Here is a 14,773-nt window from a genome sequence, read left to right on the forward strand (position 1 = left end):
TTGCAGATTAGGAGTATCAAATCTGTTTGCTGAATCCTGGATTTCCCATGGTGTTTAGTAACAGAGCTCAATCATGCTGAGATTCTCCAACATTCAAACTGGGATTCACTACCCTGTTAATTGGAGTTATGAGGCTGTATAAAATACAGGGTAGGTAAGTTTAACTATTTTGGTTCTGCTTACTGTTTATACTTTTTGTTCTAATGTTTGTCATTGGGTTCTTAATACTTTAGTTTTTTTTAATTACGTCCTTCAATTCAAATGCTTTTGAATGTCAGAAATATTTAAGACTTTATAGCTGGCAAAGTTGAAGAATGAGCCTTTGCTGTCGGTCACAACCTAGGGGCTCCTTAAGTAATCTGCTGGAGACCTTCATTCTGTGCTACAAGAGGCTAGAATGCTAGGATTAGCATTGGAGGTCCTCTGCATTCTGATTTAATAAGAACAAGATTGGAGAGGCTGGCAATTCCTGGCACTGATCATTGGCCAGTAAAATTTGACCTTTAATCTGCAATTCCAGCCAACCATTCAATACAATTTGATCATTTTACAGATTTGACATGGTGGTGAAGGTATCCAAGTCATGGCGATCTGATGGGATGAACTCCATAGACTATAGCTTACTTCAGAGGGAAGAGCTTCCTTTGTACACCAACATTACAGTGGACTTTGGAAACAGCCCGAATGTTTAGGCAAAAGTGAATTAACTGCAAAGGCCAATATCTTATACAATTTAATAATATGCTTCAAGGGTTTCCTCAAAGAATGCTGTCACAAATAGTAGCTATTGGATATGCTGGAATTCCAAAGACATTCATGAAGCCCAAAAGGACAGATATAACGTACCTGCTTCATATTCTTTTTTTGGGAAGTTGTATTCAGGAATAAGATTTAAGAATTTTTACACGTCAGCTGTTCTTTGGTAATTGACATATCGGCTGTGGAAAATTTCTTTATTTACTATTTATAACATCTACTTGTGCACTTTGAAAGCCTTGGTTATGTGACATTCAGGATGAGGCTACTGAATGGGTTAATTTGTATTGTAAAACATTAGGCTTCAGGTTTCAGAAAATTCCATGGTCAACTTCATAAATGCTGCCTCTGTGGAATCTGGAAAATCAATAAACCAAAGGAAATTGACAAACTTGTACATTTTTGTGAAAGTTGCATCTTAACTATTCCCTTTTGAAATGTTAGCTTTAAATGGCCACAATATTTTTATAATTATAAGGAACTGTATCACAGATACAGGAAAAATTCCTCAGAATATTTGTTTGGTTTGCATGATATTCTCTCAAACTCCTATATTCATCAACATTTGTAGGGTGTACTATGGAGGCAGATCAATCAATGAAATGAATTTGCTACCACTCTGCTAATGAGTTTAATTTTGAAGTTGGAGGAATTTGTTTTTATGAAGACATGAAACTAAATTTGGTTCTGACGCATACAACTCCTTGCATATAAACCATATCTATTTATTAATCAGTGTAAATTTAGAATAACTGTGATAATGTGTATTTATGTTACTTCTATTATTACACTTTTTAGTAAGCTTTTTTTTCTGTGCAGAATGCTATTTTGATTCTTTAGTGCTAGTCATTATTATGATTGTCTTCTGTTAAGTTAAATATTTGTCTCTACATAAAGTGGTCAGACTTGTTCCTTAACCAAGTCTTTATCCCCTTTTCATTTTTCCTCTCTCCCACTTGTCACTTTTTCCACTGACTTTTTAATGGTCAAATCATTCACTGAAGTATGCATTGACTTCTCAGAGTGCACCATCTGCCTGGCTTCCAAGGGAACATGAATAATGCTCAATAAACACAACCTGCTGACTTTTCCCATGCCCTTTTTACCTTGTGAAATATGACATGCCAGCAATCTGCCAGAAACACTAGTATATATCTCTGATCACACATCCCATCAATGAACCATCCAATACATCATTTTACTATAGGCTGATTATTAAACCTCATATAATTTAATATTCAGAGTTAACTTGTTTCTCTAAATTGAATAGCATTCTGTAACACTGTCTACCTATTTCTGTTCTATGTATTACCAGGACCTTGCTGTTAACTGTATATGAAAATGAGATAATTGAACTGAGTTAATTTGAAATTGTAACACAGTCGCAAAGTAAAATTGATCCAAAAGGACATCCATTTTCAATGTAATAAAGAAAATGTTGGGAATGCTCAGTGGATTAAGTAACATCTGTGGAAGGAGAACTAGTGTTTGTCATTGATTTGGAACTGTTTCTCTGTGAAGTTGCTGCCTTACTGGCTAAGCATTTTATTTCAGATTTCCAACACCTGCAGTATTTTATTTTTGCATTGTAATTTAAGTTGGATTTCTGGCAAGCTATAAAATCATGCACTGAAGAAGGTGGTCACTTTGCCCATTGTGCCTTTGTCACCATTTTGGAAGATCTAATTACTCCCACCAGTTCCTTGATTATTCGCCAAAACCCTGAAAACTTCCACTTTTTAAGTAGGAATCTAATTCCACATTTGAAAGGTACTAACTAAACTTCTACTGACCAGTTATAACTTGCTGAATGAGAACTGTCATCACCCTTCCACCTCCACCCTGGTGGTCTGTTTACTCATCATGTAAACCTATGTCATTTGTATGCTGATCCTCCTGGTAGTCAAAACAGTGTCTCTGCATTGACTTTTATGTAAACCTCTCAATTGTTAACACCCAATCAATCTCTCTTCTAGGGAGAATAGTTTTGTCTTCCGCAGATTACCAAAAGCCCTCATCCCCATTGTCATTATAAGACTCCTTTAAGGCCATGGTTTAACTTCTAAAGGTGATCATGTATGTGCTTATACTTCAAGCGTACAGCTTACGTTATTCAGTATATGCAAGGAACACCCAAAAGTAAGTAAATGAAATTTACTAAATGAGAAAAGATCATTTTGTTCATTAAACTGTACTGGTAGTCATTCAATTGTTTATTCACCTAAAGATGAAACAAACCCTAATGCCTTGGGAGATAATTCACCTGGTCTAAGTGCCCTTTGCTTGCCAGAACTCAGTTTTGAAAAATGCACGATTGAGACTTGTAGGGATATTTCATCAGGACCCAATAAAGGGTCTGTTGCTGGACACTTCCAGGTTTTCTTTTATAATAAATTATAAAGTGAGTGAGAATTCCACAACTTTTTCTTGCCTTGCCCATTGATTTTATTGAGTTAGTTTCTATTTTGAAAATTTACTCATGGAGCTTTTTGGACACAAGTAGTAGTTACAGTCCCGTTTAAATGGCACATCTGTTGGCAATTGCTGTCCAGAATCTGTTTTAAGTGTATTGTACAATTTGAGTTTCAAACGATGGCTAAAATTTATATTCTGCTCATTCTTGTTTTTCCCTATGTATCTATAATATTGTTTTAACTTGTGAATTTGGATGCACAGAATTTTGACATTTTTCAAATGTAAAGATTGTACAGTAAGAATACTGTAACATCCATTTCAAATTTGGGGAGAACTAAAAAATCTTGATTCAAATGTGGTGAAAGCAGTATCTCACCTTGTCATGAAGAGATTCCATGGTAATGAGGAAACTTCTGTACTTGCCAGATTTTAGACCATATAATGTTGCCTTGCTGTGCAGAACTGGTATTTACAGGAGTTCCAAATTTCTATAATCCCTTTTCTAAGTGATGGCTTTCTGTATGTGTGTGCTACCAAGTTAAGAGTGGTTGGATTAATAGAAATGTGGAAATGCACATGTTTATATTTGGTCATTAACTATTCTGCAATGCACATAAGAATTGTCTATAGTTTGGTATTTTTCCTGATCTATAACTTGAAAGTTGTGCAAAGTTGAGAGAAATTGCTTAAGAATATAGTTATTTTTGTATTTAATTGAATTGCACAGTGAGTAGATTGACTAGGATAAGCAAGCCAAAAATAAATGGTCTGTAGATGTAAGCAAATATTACTGTAACCAAGGCTACAAATAGGCTGTATTTAGAATGTGTTAATATTTGTAGCATCAAATGCCCTTAAATCTTTGGTCAGTTTTCTGTAAAATATCAAATGGCTAGATGACAAAATAGATCCTTCAGTTGATAATGATTATTTGTAATCACCAAGATTCCTAGCAAACAGCACTAATATTGAGTTGCTGTCTACCACTGATGGTAATATCTACTGTTCTTTTTACCCTGTGGTATACATGGGGAAAAGTTGCTCTTGAAATTGTCCTATATTTTGTAACTTTTATTGTGATTGTCTGTTCTGGGCAAGGTGCTTCTCTTCACCTTACCCACCTCTCCCTCTATAGCCTACCTCTCCCTCCATAGCCTGCCCCACCCCACCCCCCCCAAACACACTCACACTCACTCACTCTCCAAATCAAGCTACATTGCAGCTGCTGTGTATGTACTTCTGGATTCTTGCATATCTGAATAAAATATAAAATTTTAAAGCACTTTTCAACTTTCTTTGCAATGCATCTTTAATCAGAAAGACCTGCCTGCTCTGTTAGGAGCCTAGAAATTGGAGGGTGTGGGGGGGAAAAAGGTAGAGTAGGAATGGTGGTGGAGAGAGATGCTTGAGAATTTGAGATAAACTAAGCTAAGGGAAATTGAAGAACATACTGCGACTGAAGTGTCCAAAATCTGAATGCACCTAGCATCTTGCTTTGCAAGGGCAAAAGACATTCAAGTATTTTGAATGTTCTCTGTCCAACATCGAAATGTTTGCCAGCAAAAAGGAGTAATAGGAGATCTCTGATCTATGTAATTAAGCTATAACAAGATAACTCTTGGAGATTTTAATCTTCAAATGTGTAGCATTTTCAGTCACGACCTGCCCTGGCAGAAAACAGACCCTTGGATGGGTTGGCACCAGCAACCCAATTATGGTTCATTCAAATGATCACGTAAGCATTATTGGAATTGTGTAATGCAATCAAAACCTCATCCCAATTTCACCAGAAATGTGCATACATTTTCCAATGGGAATCACTGGGTGGAAATTGGGGAAATGTACTCTTCCTCTGAAGCCAATTACATCTGTTACCCTCTGAGTATTAGTAGGTCAACACAGAATCTAACTGAACCTTAGTTATTTTTATAGCTCTAATGCTACACTGGGTACTTGCATCAATGTTTTTTTTCCTGTAGTAGACTCTTGTAACCTAGTCTATAGAACGAATTATTCCAACTGTTTAGTATGACTGTTATAGTTCTTTATGAAACAGTGACATGAAACAGTTAAAGTTATTGATCAATAATAACTATAAATTTGCTTAGCAGTTTAATGGACTGAGCATAACCATTGTGGTAAAATGCTATCCAGCACTTGGCTTTATCCACAGCAGCAAATGCTTGAAGTTATGACCAGAAAGGTGTGGTTAGAAATTAAGTGGTTTACAAGGCAATTTCCAGGATTGATGTGAACTAAGTAGTTAAGAAAAATAAGATAACATGCCTTCATGATGGTGGATGTCAGGACAGTAGTCATTAAGTGCTTTGAGAGGCTGATCATTGGCACACATCAACTCCAGCTTCCCAGGCAATCTCGACCACTGCAATTCACTTACTGCTGAAACAGGTCCATGACAGATGCCATCTCCCTGGCACTACATTCATCTCTGGAGCATCTGGACAGTAAAGATGCCACTTTAGACTATAGTTTATTGACTATAGCTCTGCCTTCGATACTTGAAGCAAACTTATCTCCAAACTCCTGGACCTTGGACTCAACATGTCCCTTTGCAACTGGATCCTTGACTGACTTACCAACAGACTGCATTCAGTTAGGATAGGCAGCAACAGCTCTGCCACGATTATCCTCAACACTGGTGCCCCACAAGGCTGGGTCCTTAGCCCCCTACTCTATATAAACTCACAACTGCATGGACAGATTCTGCTCCAACTCCATCTATGAGTTTGCAGATGACACCACTGTAGTGAGCTGTATCTCAAATAGCAATGAGTCAGAGTACAGGAAGGAGATAGAGAGCCAAGTGACATAGTGTCATGACAAAACCTTTCCCTCGATGTCAGTAAAGCAAAAGATCTGGTCATTCCCTTCAGGAAGGGGGACGGTGCACATGCTCCTGTCTACATCAATGGTGCTGAGGTCAGAGGTTATGAGGTTGAGAACTTCAAGTTTCTTGGAGTGAACGTCACCAATAGCCTGTCCTGGTCCAGCCGCTTAAATCCACAGCCAAGAAAGCTCACCATCGCCTATCCTTCCTCACGAGGCTAAAGTTTGGTATGGCCCATTTGACTCTCACCAATTTTTAATCGCTGCACCATAGAAAGCATCCTATCTGGATGAATCATGGTTTGGTATGGCAATTGCTCTGCCTGCGACCACAAACTGCAGAGAATTGTGGACACAACTCAGCACATTACAGAAACCAGTCTCCCCTCCATGGACTCTGCCTACACTTCTTGCTGCCTAGGTAAAGCAGCCAGCATAATCAAAGACCCCACCCACCCTGGACATTCTATTCTCCCTCCTCCCATCAGTCAGAAGATTCAAAAAAAAGACCTGAAAGAACAGCTTCTATTCTGCTGTTTTCAGACTATTGAACGATTGGCCCCCCAGTATGATAAGATGGACACTTGACCTCACAATCTACATCGTTATGGCCTTGTACCTTATTCTGTCTGCACTGCACTTTCACTGTAACACTTTATTCCTCATTCTGTTATTTTCCCTTGTACTATCTCAATGTACTGTTGTAATGAAATGATCTGTATTGATGCCACAGAACAGTTTTTCACTGTATCTCTGTACATGTGACAATAATAAACTAATTCCAATTCCTGTGGAACATCGCTAGTCACGGACCTCCAGCCGGAATAAGTCCTGTTGACCACTCCTCTGTCTTCTATGGGCAAGCCAATTCTGAATCAAAATGGCCAAATCACAGTTGATCTCATGCATCTTAATCCTCTGGATGAAACTAATATGAGGGACCTTGTCAAACGCCAACATCCACAGATCTACCTTCATTCGTCACCTTCACTACCTCCTCGAAAAACTCAATTAAGTTAGTATGACATGACCTGCCCTGCACAAAGCCATACCCACTGTCCCTTATTAGGCCATGCTTTTCCAAATGCTCATAAATCCTATCCCTTAGAATCCTCTCCAATAGCTTCCCTACCACTGACGTGAGACCCACTGGTCTCTCGTTTCCAGGATTATCCCTACTTGAATAATGGAACAACATTAGCTACTTGTCACTCCTCTGGGATCTCGCCTATGGTTAGAGAGGACATAAAGATCTTGGACAAGGCACCAGCAGGCTCATCTCTTGCCTCTCTCAATTAATTATCAGGCCCTGGGGATTTATCCACCTTAATGTTCTTTAAGAGACCCAACACTACCTGTTTCTTTATCTCAAAATGTATATTAACTCTAAATGCGTATGTGGAATGTGCATATTAGCATGTTCCACAATGATCTCGCTATCCTCCACATTCTTCTTAGTAAATACTGATGCAAAGTACTCATTTAGGACCTTGCCTACATCCCCTGTCTCCAAGTACATGTTCCTTTCTTTATCCACGAGTGGTCCTAACCTCACCCCCCACCCTTCCCAGACCCAACAGGGATAGGGTCCCCCATGTCCTCACATTTCATCCTACCAGCGTATGTATCCAATACATCATTCTCCGCCATCTCCAATGGGACTCCACCACCAAGCATATCTTCCCTCCCCCACCCCTCTCTGCCTTTTGCAGGGACCGCTCTCTCCGCAGCTCCCTAGTTCACTCCCCTCCCCCCCCCCCCCCCCCCCCCCCCCCCGCTGCCACCCTGGGAACTTTCCACTGCCCTGCCATAGGTGCAACACCTGCCCCTATACTACCTCCATCCAGGGACCCAAACAGTCCTTTCAGGTGAGACAGAGATTCTCCTGCACCTCCCTTAATATCATCCACTGCATTTGGTGTTCCAAGTGTGGCCTCCTCTACATTGGTGAGACCAAACGCAAACTAGGCGACTTTCGCAGAACACCTGCATTCTGTCAGTAACCGTGATCTGCATCTCCCCGTTGCCAGTCACTTCAACTCCCCCTCCCACACTATCACTGATGTATCAGTCCTTGGCCGCCCCCACTGCCAGGAGAATCCCAAGTGCAAACCGGAGGAACAGCACCTCATTTTCCACCTTGGAACCCTGCAGCCTAATGGCATGAATATTGAATTCTCCCACTTTAAGTAATCACCACCACCACCACCACCACCACCACCACCACCACCCCCCCCCCCCCAAACCATGCTTCTCTTCCCTTTCCCAGCCTCTTTTTATACTCTTTCTTTTCTCTCCTTACCTTTGAGCCATCCCCCAGTGGATCTGCTCTCCCCACCTCCCCCACACCTGCCTATCACTATCTCTTACCTGCATCAACCTATCACCACCTTGTGCCCACCCTGCCTCCCCTCTTTTGTCCACCTATCAATGCTCTGCTTTTCCCTCCTATATATTGGGTTCCCCTTTACCTATCTTCAGTCCTGACCTGAAACGTTGACCACCTGCTTTTCTCCACGAATGCTGCCTGGCCTGCTGAGTTCCTCCAGCATCATAGTGCTTTTCATCTAGATTCCAGCATCTGCAGTCCTTTGTTTCTCTTGTAGGTTTATATAGCTCAGCACAATGTTGTGGGCCAAAGGGCCCATACTGTGCTGTACTGTTCTACGTTCTATGATTCTATTCTCTCTTAGAGTTATTCAGGATAGAAATAGGCTCTTTGGTCTAACTCATCCATGCTAACCAAGTTGCCTACCAAACATTTGCCTGTGTTTGGCCCTCTAAACAGTTCCTGTCCACCTACTTGTCTAAATTCTTTTGAAATGTTGTCATTAACCTTCCTCTGGCAGTTTGTTCCATACACCCACCACCCTTTCTGTAGAAAAGTTTCCCTTCAGGTTCCTTCCCCCTCTCACCTTTATCGATGCCCCTAGTTTTAGACTCCCCCGGGGAAAAAAAGGACTATGACTATCCACTTTATCTACAACCCTTCCCCTCTCCCCCCCCCCCCATGATTTTATGGTAATTTGGTCACCCATTAACTTCTTTTGCTCCAGGGAAAATTGTCCAGCCTCTCTCTGTAACTGAAGCACTCTAGTCCCGGTAACATCCTCGTGAATCTTTCTGCACCCTTTCCAGCATAAAGATATCCTTTTTCTCACCGGGTGACATACAATACTCCAATTCTGAATTGGAGCCCAATTGAACTACAACCCAATTGCCACAAACTGGTTCAAATTACGCCTTCCACTGGGATTGTTGGCTAATTTGTATTCAATTAGCACATCTGAGCACCTTCTGCTGGTGGTATCTGCAAATTACGTTTGATATGCCATGAGCCTTTTGTGTTGAAGATTTAAGGCATTGTCAACATTCTCCGTACTCTCGCAGAGTTTCACGAGGTAATGAATTGCCTCCAGCAGCTCTGGAGACCGAAGCTCAGTCTTCGCTTTGGTTCAGCGAGGAGAAGTAATCAGACCTACGGAGATGAGGTCGGGCGACGGCTTGTGCAAGTGGACGCTCAGGTTGTTGATATTATCCGCTGCCTTTTTCGTCGGATTTCTAATAGGTGAGCACGGCGTATCAAATAGTATTCACGGGACGCCGCTGTAGAAGGTCAGACTAACTTGAAGCTTGAAGTTTTGGCTTTAGTTAGACTGTTACTCATATAACTAACTACCAATTAAACCGTGAAACGTCTGTATGTGAACTGCATATACGTAACCATGACCTGAGCCCGCTTAGATGTTTAATTACTAAACTGACGGCTAAGTCCTATTAAATCAAATCATTTTCGGTAACTGAATGTGGAACTTTCTGTTCAAGGATGGGTTGGTCGGCCCTGTATCCACTTCTCTCCAATGAAAAGTCGAGATATTCGGAGTAAACTGCTGAACGAGATGCAAGCTGAAAATATCAAATCATATCTCCGGTACGGCTCGTAATTCTTGAGATCTTGTCCTGTTTCCACCAGTTTAAGGTCGCTGCAAAATGCCCTTTTTAAAAAAATAAGTAGACGTTCTTCGTGACAACAATCAGACTCTCCCAAAACGAAACCCCGCCTTTTTGTTGTGTGTGTGTGTCTGGGACTAGGTCTGGTGGTTCAGTGTGGGTTTGTAACTGAAGCTCCCTCGGTTTGGCCCACGGCCCATTGCTCAAGTCGAGGGGCGCCGCGCTCCCTCTCCTGACGCTTGGAGAACGAGAGAGCGCCCTGCGTTGATTTGGAATCCCAATGGAAAAACTAGCGCGCATTCTGGACAGGTATTCGGACTGCAGATAAAGAGGCCCAAATTAAATATTACAAAAATATTTTGTGAAATCTGTCCCGATTAATAAAATGAACAATGGCCCTGGAGTTTCTTAACTTTTCAGTAAATGTATAAGGGTCTAAGTGTACGTGGAGCTGATTTAAGACAAACTTCGAATTCAAGTCCCGTTCCAGAGATGCACAATCTGGGCAGCTAATTCGGTGCAACGCCGAGAAAATGCTGAGTGTCAAAACTACCCTCTTTTATATGAGAGGGAAAATCTGCCTACCCTCTCTGGGAGACAAGCTTGGTGCTACTTAGTGTAGGAGCTTCTTCTAGTGTTTTTTTCCCCCCACAATATTTATCCTTTAATCAGGGGCATGCAGAGGATAGAGAAGCAGCAGAGACACGTACTTGAGCGTGTTTAATCTGACTTTACTAAGTGCATCACCAAAGAGGGCTATGGAGGCTGGTTACTAAAATGGATTTTCAGATATTAAAGGATATGGGGTTATTGCAGGAAAGTGATGCAAAGGTAAAACATAAACTGAAATCCTATTGAATGGTAGAGCTTACTTGGGAGGTCAAATGGCCTCCTTGCCTCTTGCATTCTGTCAAATATAAACACCCAGCTATCAGTTGCACATTACAACTCTGGTTCCTTATTGCCTTTACAATGCATTTATTGACTTTACAATGTATTTATATTGCACTTTTTATACCCTTAAGGTATAAGAAGTGCAATATAAATACAATTTCATTTCATATTTACATGTAGCCCATGGCACTGTTGACCAGGACACAGGAACAAAATAAGAATCTAGGTTACTGAGCAAAAGATTCTTGGCTTGGAGTAGAACCATTGTTCCCCTTTTGAGGTTGCATACACAAAATGTTGGAGGAACTCAGCAGGTCAGGCAGCATCTATGGAGGGAAATAAACAGTTGATATTTTGGGTCAAGACCCTTCCTCAGGACTGGAAAGCAAGAGGGCAGAAGACTGAATAAAAGGGGAGGGGCCGGAGCACAAGCTAGTAGGTGAGAGGGGGAAGGTAGGTGTATGGGGAGGGGTGAAAAAAGGGAATGATATGAGAAGCTGGGAGGTGATAGGTGGAAGAGGCAAAGGTCTGAAGAAGGAATCCAATAGGAGAGGACAGTAGACCATGGGATAAAGAGAAGGAGGTGGACAGGTCATGAGAGTAGGGGAAGAGGGGTAGGGGGGCCCACAAGAATGAAGGAAAATAAAAAAGTGGGGAGGGGAAATGGAGGAGAAATTAGAGAAATCGCTGTTGATGCCGTCAGGTTGGAGACTACTGAGGCGGAATATGAGTTGTTCCTTCAGCCTGCGTCTGGCCTCAAAATGGCAGTAGAGGAGGCCGTGGATAAACATGTCAGTATGGGAAGTGGAATTGAAGTGGCTGGCCACTGGGAGATCCCGGCTGTTGTGGTGGATGGTCCAAAGGTACTCGATTAAAACTGGTCATCCAATCTCTGTCAGGTCTCACTGATGTAGAGGAGGCTGCACTGTATGTGATAAATGACTCAGGTGAAGTGCTGCCTCACCTGGAAGGACTGTCTAGGGCCCTGAATGGTGGTGGGGGAGGAGGTGTAGGGGCAGGTGTAACACTTTGCACGGTTGCAGGGATAAGTGCCAGGAGGGTGATCGGTGGGGAGGGACGAGTGGACAAGGGAGTCGCTGAGAGAGCGATCTCTGTGGAAAGGGGGGTGGAGGGGAAGATGTGCCTGGTGGTGGGATCCTGTTAGGAGATGGCAGAAGTTGTGGAGAATGATTTGTTGGATGCGGAGGCTCGTGGGGTGGTAACTGAGGACAAGGGGAACCCTATTCCTTTAATGTCGGGTGGGGGGATGGGGTGAAGGTAGAGGTACAGGAAATGTAGGAGATATGGGTGAGGGCAGCATTGATAGTTGTGGAAGGGAAACCCCGTTTACTGAAAAAGGAGGACATCTCAGATGTTCTGGAGTGGAAAGCCTCATTGTGAAACCAGATGTGGTAGAGATGGAGGAACTGAGAGAAGGGAATAGCATGCTTAGAAGTGACAGGCTGGGAAGAGGTGTAGTCAAGGTAACTGGGAATCAGTGAGTTTGTGAAAGATGTTGGTGGATAATCAGTCTTTGGAGATGGAGAGATCAAGAAAGGGGAGAGAGGTTTTGGAGATGAACCAAGTAAATTTGAGGGCAGGGTGGAAGTTGGAGGCAAAGTTGACGAAATTTGATGCAGGAACTATCCCCTCTGTGACTCCCTTGTCCCCGTCGATCACCCTCCTGCACTTATCCCTGCGACCATGCAAAGTGTTACACCTGCCCCAACACCACCTCCCTCACCACCATTCAGGGCCCAAGACAGTCCTTCCAGGTGAGGCAGCACTTCACCTGTGAATCTGAGGGTGTCCTTTATCGCTCCCAGTGCGGTCTCCTCTATGTCAGTGAGACCCAATGCAGATTGGGCGACCAGCTCCGTCTGCTGCAAAAGCAAGGATATCCCGGTGGCTATTCACTTCAATTCCACATCCCACTCCCATACTGACATGTCTATCCATGGTTTCCTCTACTGCTGCGTTGAGACCAGACGCAGGTTGGAGGAACAACACCTCATATTCTGCCTTGGTAGTCTAACCTGCTGGCCTCAACATCGATTTCTCTGACTTCTGGTAACCCCTCCCCTTCACCCTCTACGCCCCCCCCCCCCCCCCCCACTGTTTTCCCTTATTCCTGTGGCCCATTCTCCCCCACCCCCCCACCTTCCCCTCCCCCACCCTCATAACCTGCCCATCTATTCCCCACCTCCTTGGGGTTCAAGTTCAAAGCTTGCTGAAAGTGGTGATGCAGATGGATAGGTAGTGAAGAAGGCATTTGATTTGCTCCCCTTCATAGGCCAAGGCTTTGAACTGGGACATTTATGTTGCAGCTCCACAAAGCATTGATTAGACTGCATTGTGAATGATTCTGGTCACCACACCACAGGAAGTATGTGGTAGAAGAGATTCATCAGGTTGTTGTCTGGAATGGAGGACTGCAGTTATAAGGAGAGATTGGATCGGCTGGGTTTATTCTCACAAGAATGTTGGAGGCCTGAGGGATGATTTATAGAAGTTTATATGGTAGAAATGTAGTGAGATGGGTGTAGATAGGATAGATGGTTGGCCTTTTTCATAGGGCAGTGTAGTCTAGAACTGTAGGGCATAAGTTTAAAAGGGTAGGAGAGTGGGGGGGTAAATTTTTCCACGCAGAGGATGGTGAATATCTGGATCAATCTGCCAGAGGAGATGCAGGAAGCAGATACAATCACAACAATTAAAAATTATTTGGATAGGAAAGGCATAAAGAGAAGTGGGCAATTGGGATTAACCTACTTTGTGCATTAAGGTCAGCATAGATCAGGTGACCCGAAAGAGCTGGTTTCTATGCTGTACGTTTCTGATTCAAAATATGGTGAGTGAATTATTTTCCAGTGCCTGTTTTTCTTTCCCCTGCAACCACATTTACTTTCACCATCCCCAGGATTCAATATCCTCCAAGGCCTTGCTTTCATAGTCATCCTGGGAAATGGAGTGGGCCAGCTACTAGGCGTCAGGTGACATACTGAAAATCGACCTCTAGACTGCTTTGCCTTTCAACGGATCATAGTCTTCATCAGAGATATTCTTTTAAAAAAAAGATACATTAATTAAAAATAATGTGTTTACAATAGGAAATGCGTTCAAATGCAAATAATTAAGTGGAAAAATCTCTTGGTTGCACTTACCTTTTCAATCCGGGTCAACAATCCTATTCAAATGAATAGGATCCTGCTACATGCCAACCATGACTGGTGAAAAACTGAAGGCCCTGGTGTGGAGGTTAGGAACCAGCTCACCCACACACTGCAGCTAGCTGGCAGTTCTGAATGGAAACCACCACCTGAACAGCACGATCCAGCAATCTCTAAATATATTTGTGGAAAGGAGGTCATCTGAAATGAGTTAGCATTTATGTAAGGTCTTTTGTCCTCCAGGGATCCTAAAATATTTTGCAACCATGAATTGCTTATGTAATCGCAGTTGTAATGAATGGAGCCAATTCAAGCATAACACGGTCCCACAAGCCACAAGATAAGTGATCATTTGATCTTTCGGTCATATTGGTTAAGGTGTAGCGGCTGCTACCGTGATGCGAAAGTAAGACACTAGTCGACGAGTTGCAGAGCAAAACTGATTTATTTTCCTGCCTTGTGTGGGCCTTTTAAGAGGAACGGTTCCCACCCACCAAAAACGGAAATGACATATGCGCTATGTCATCAAACTTTTCCCATGCACAGGTTCTCCCCGTCGCTCGGGGAAGACAAAGGCCCAGCGCCATCTTGGGCCTCGCTGCTCCGACGACACGCGACCCGACCGCCGAGCCGGTTCACTTGCTCAGATAGTCGTTACACAATAACCCCCCAGAACTGGTGATACGGTCCTCAAGGTTCGCGGGCTGTGCTAGCCGTTGCTTGGGAGGTCGGCCTCTGCG

General features: G+C 42.8%; 2 protein-coding genes across 3 annotated transcripts in view; both read left to right on the plus strand.

The window, feature by feature from the left end:
* The window catches only part of LOC127575927 (beta-1,4-galactosyltransferase 3-like), a 29,088-nt gene extending 24,620 nt beyond the window's left edge, over positions 1–4,468 (plus strand). For both annotated transcript variants that reach the window (XM_052026173.1, XM_052026172.1), the window contains one exon: positions 554–4,468. In XM_052026173.1, coding sequence (XP_051882133.1) covers positions 554–692 — 139 coding nt within the window. In that variant the 3' untranslated portion in view covers positions 693–4,468. The remainder of the gene's footprint in view (positions 1–553) is intronic.
* Positions 4,469–9,456: 4,988 nt separating this feature from the next.
* naalad2 (N-acetylated alpha-linked acidic dipeptidase 2) overlaps positions 9,457–14,773 on the plus strand; it is an 81,734-nt gene continuing 76,417 nt past the window's right edge. The window contains 2 exon segments of the mRNA XM_052026314.1: positions 9,457–9,586; positions 9,844–9,949. Of these exon segments, the coding sequence (XP_051882274.1) occupies positions 9,505–9,586; positions 9,844–9,949 (188 nt within the window). The 5' untranslated portion in view covers positions 9,457–9,504.

Source organism: Pristis pectinata, chromosome 11 (genome assembly GCF_009764475.1).
Source record: "Pristis pectinata isolate sPriPec2 chromosome 11, sPriPec2.1.pri, whole genome shotgun sequence".
In the NCBI taxonomy this organism is placed as follows: Eukaryota; Metazoa; Chordata; class Chondrichthyes; order Rhinopristiformes; family Pristidae; genus Pristis; species Pristis pectinata.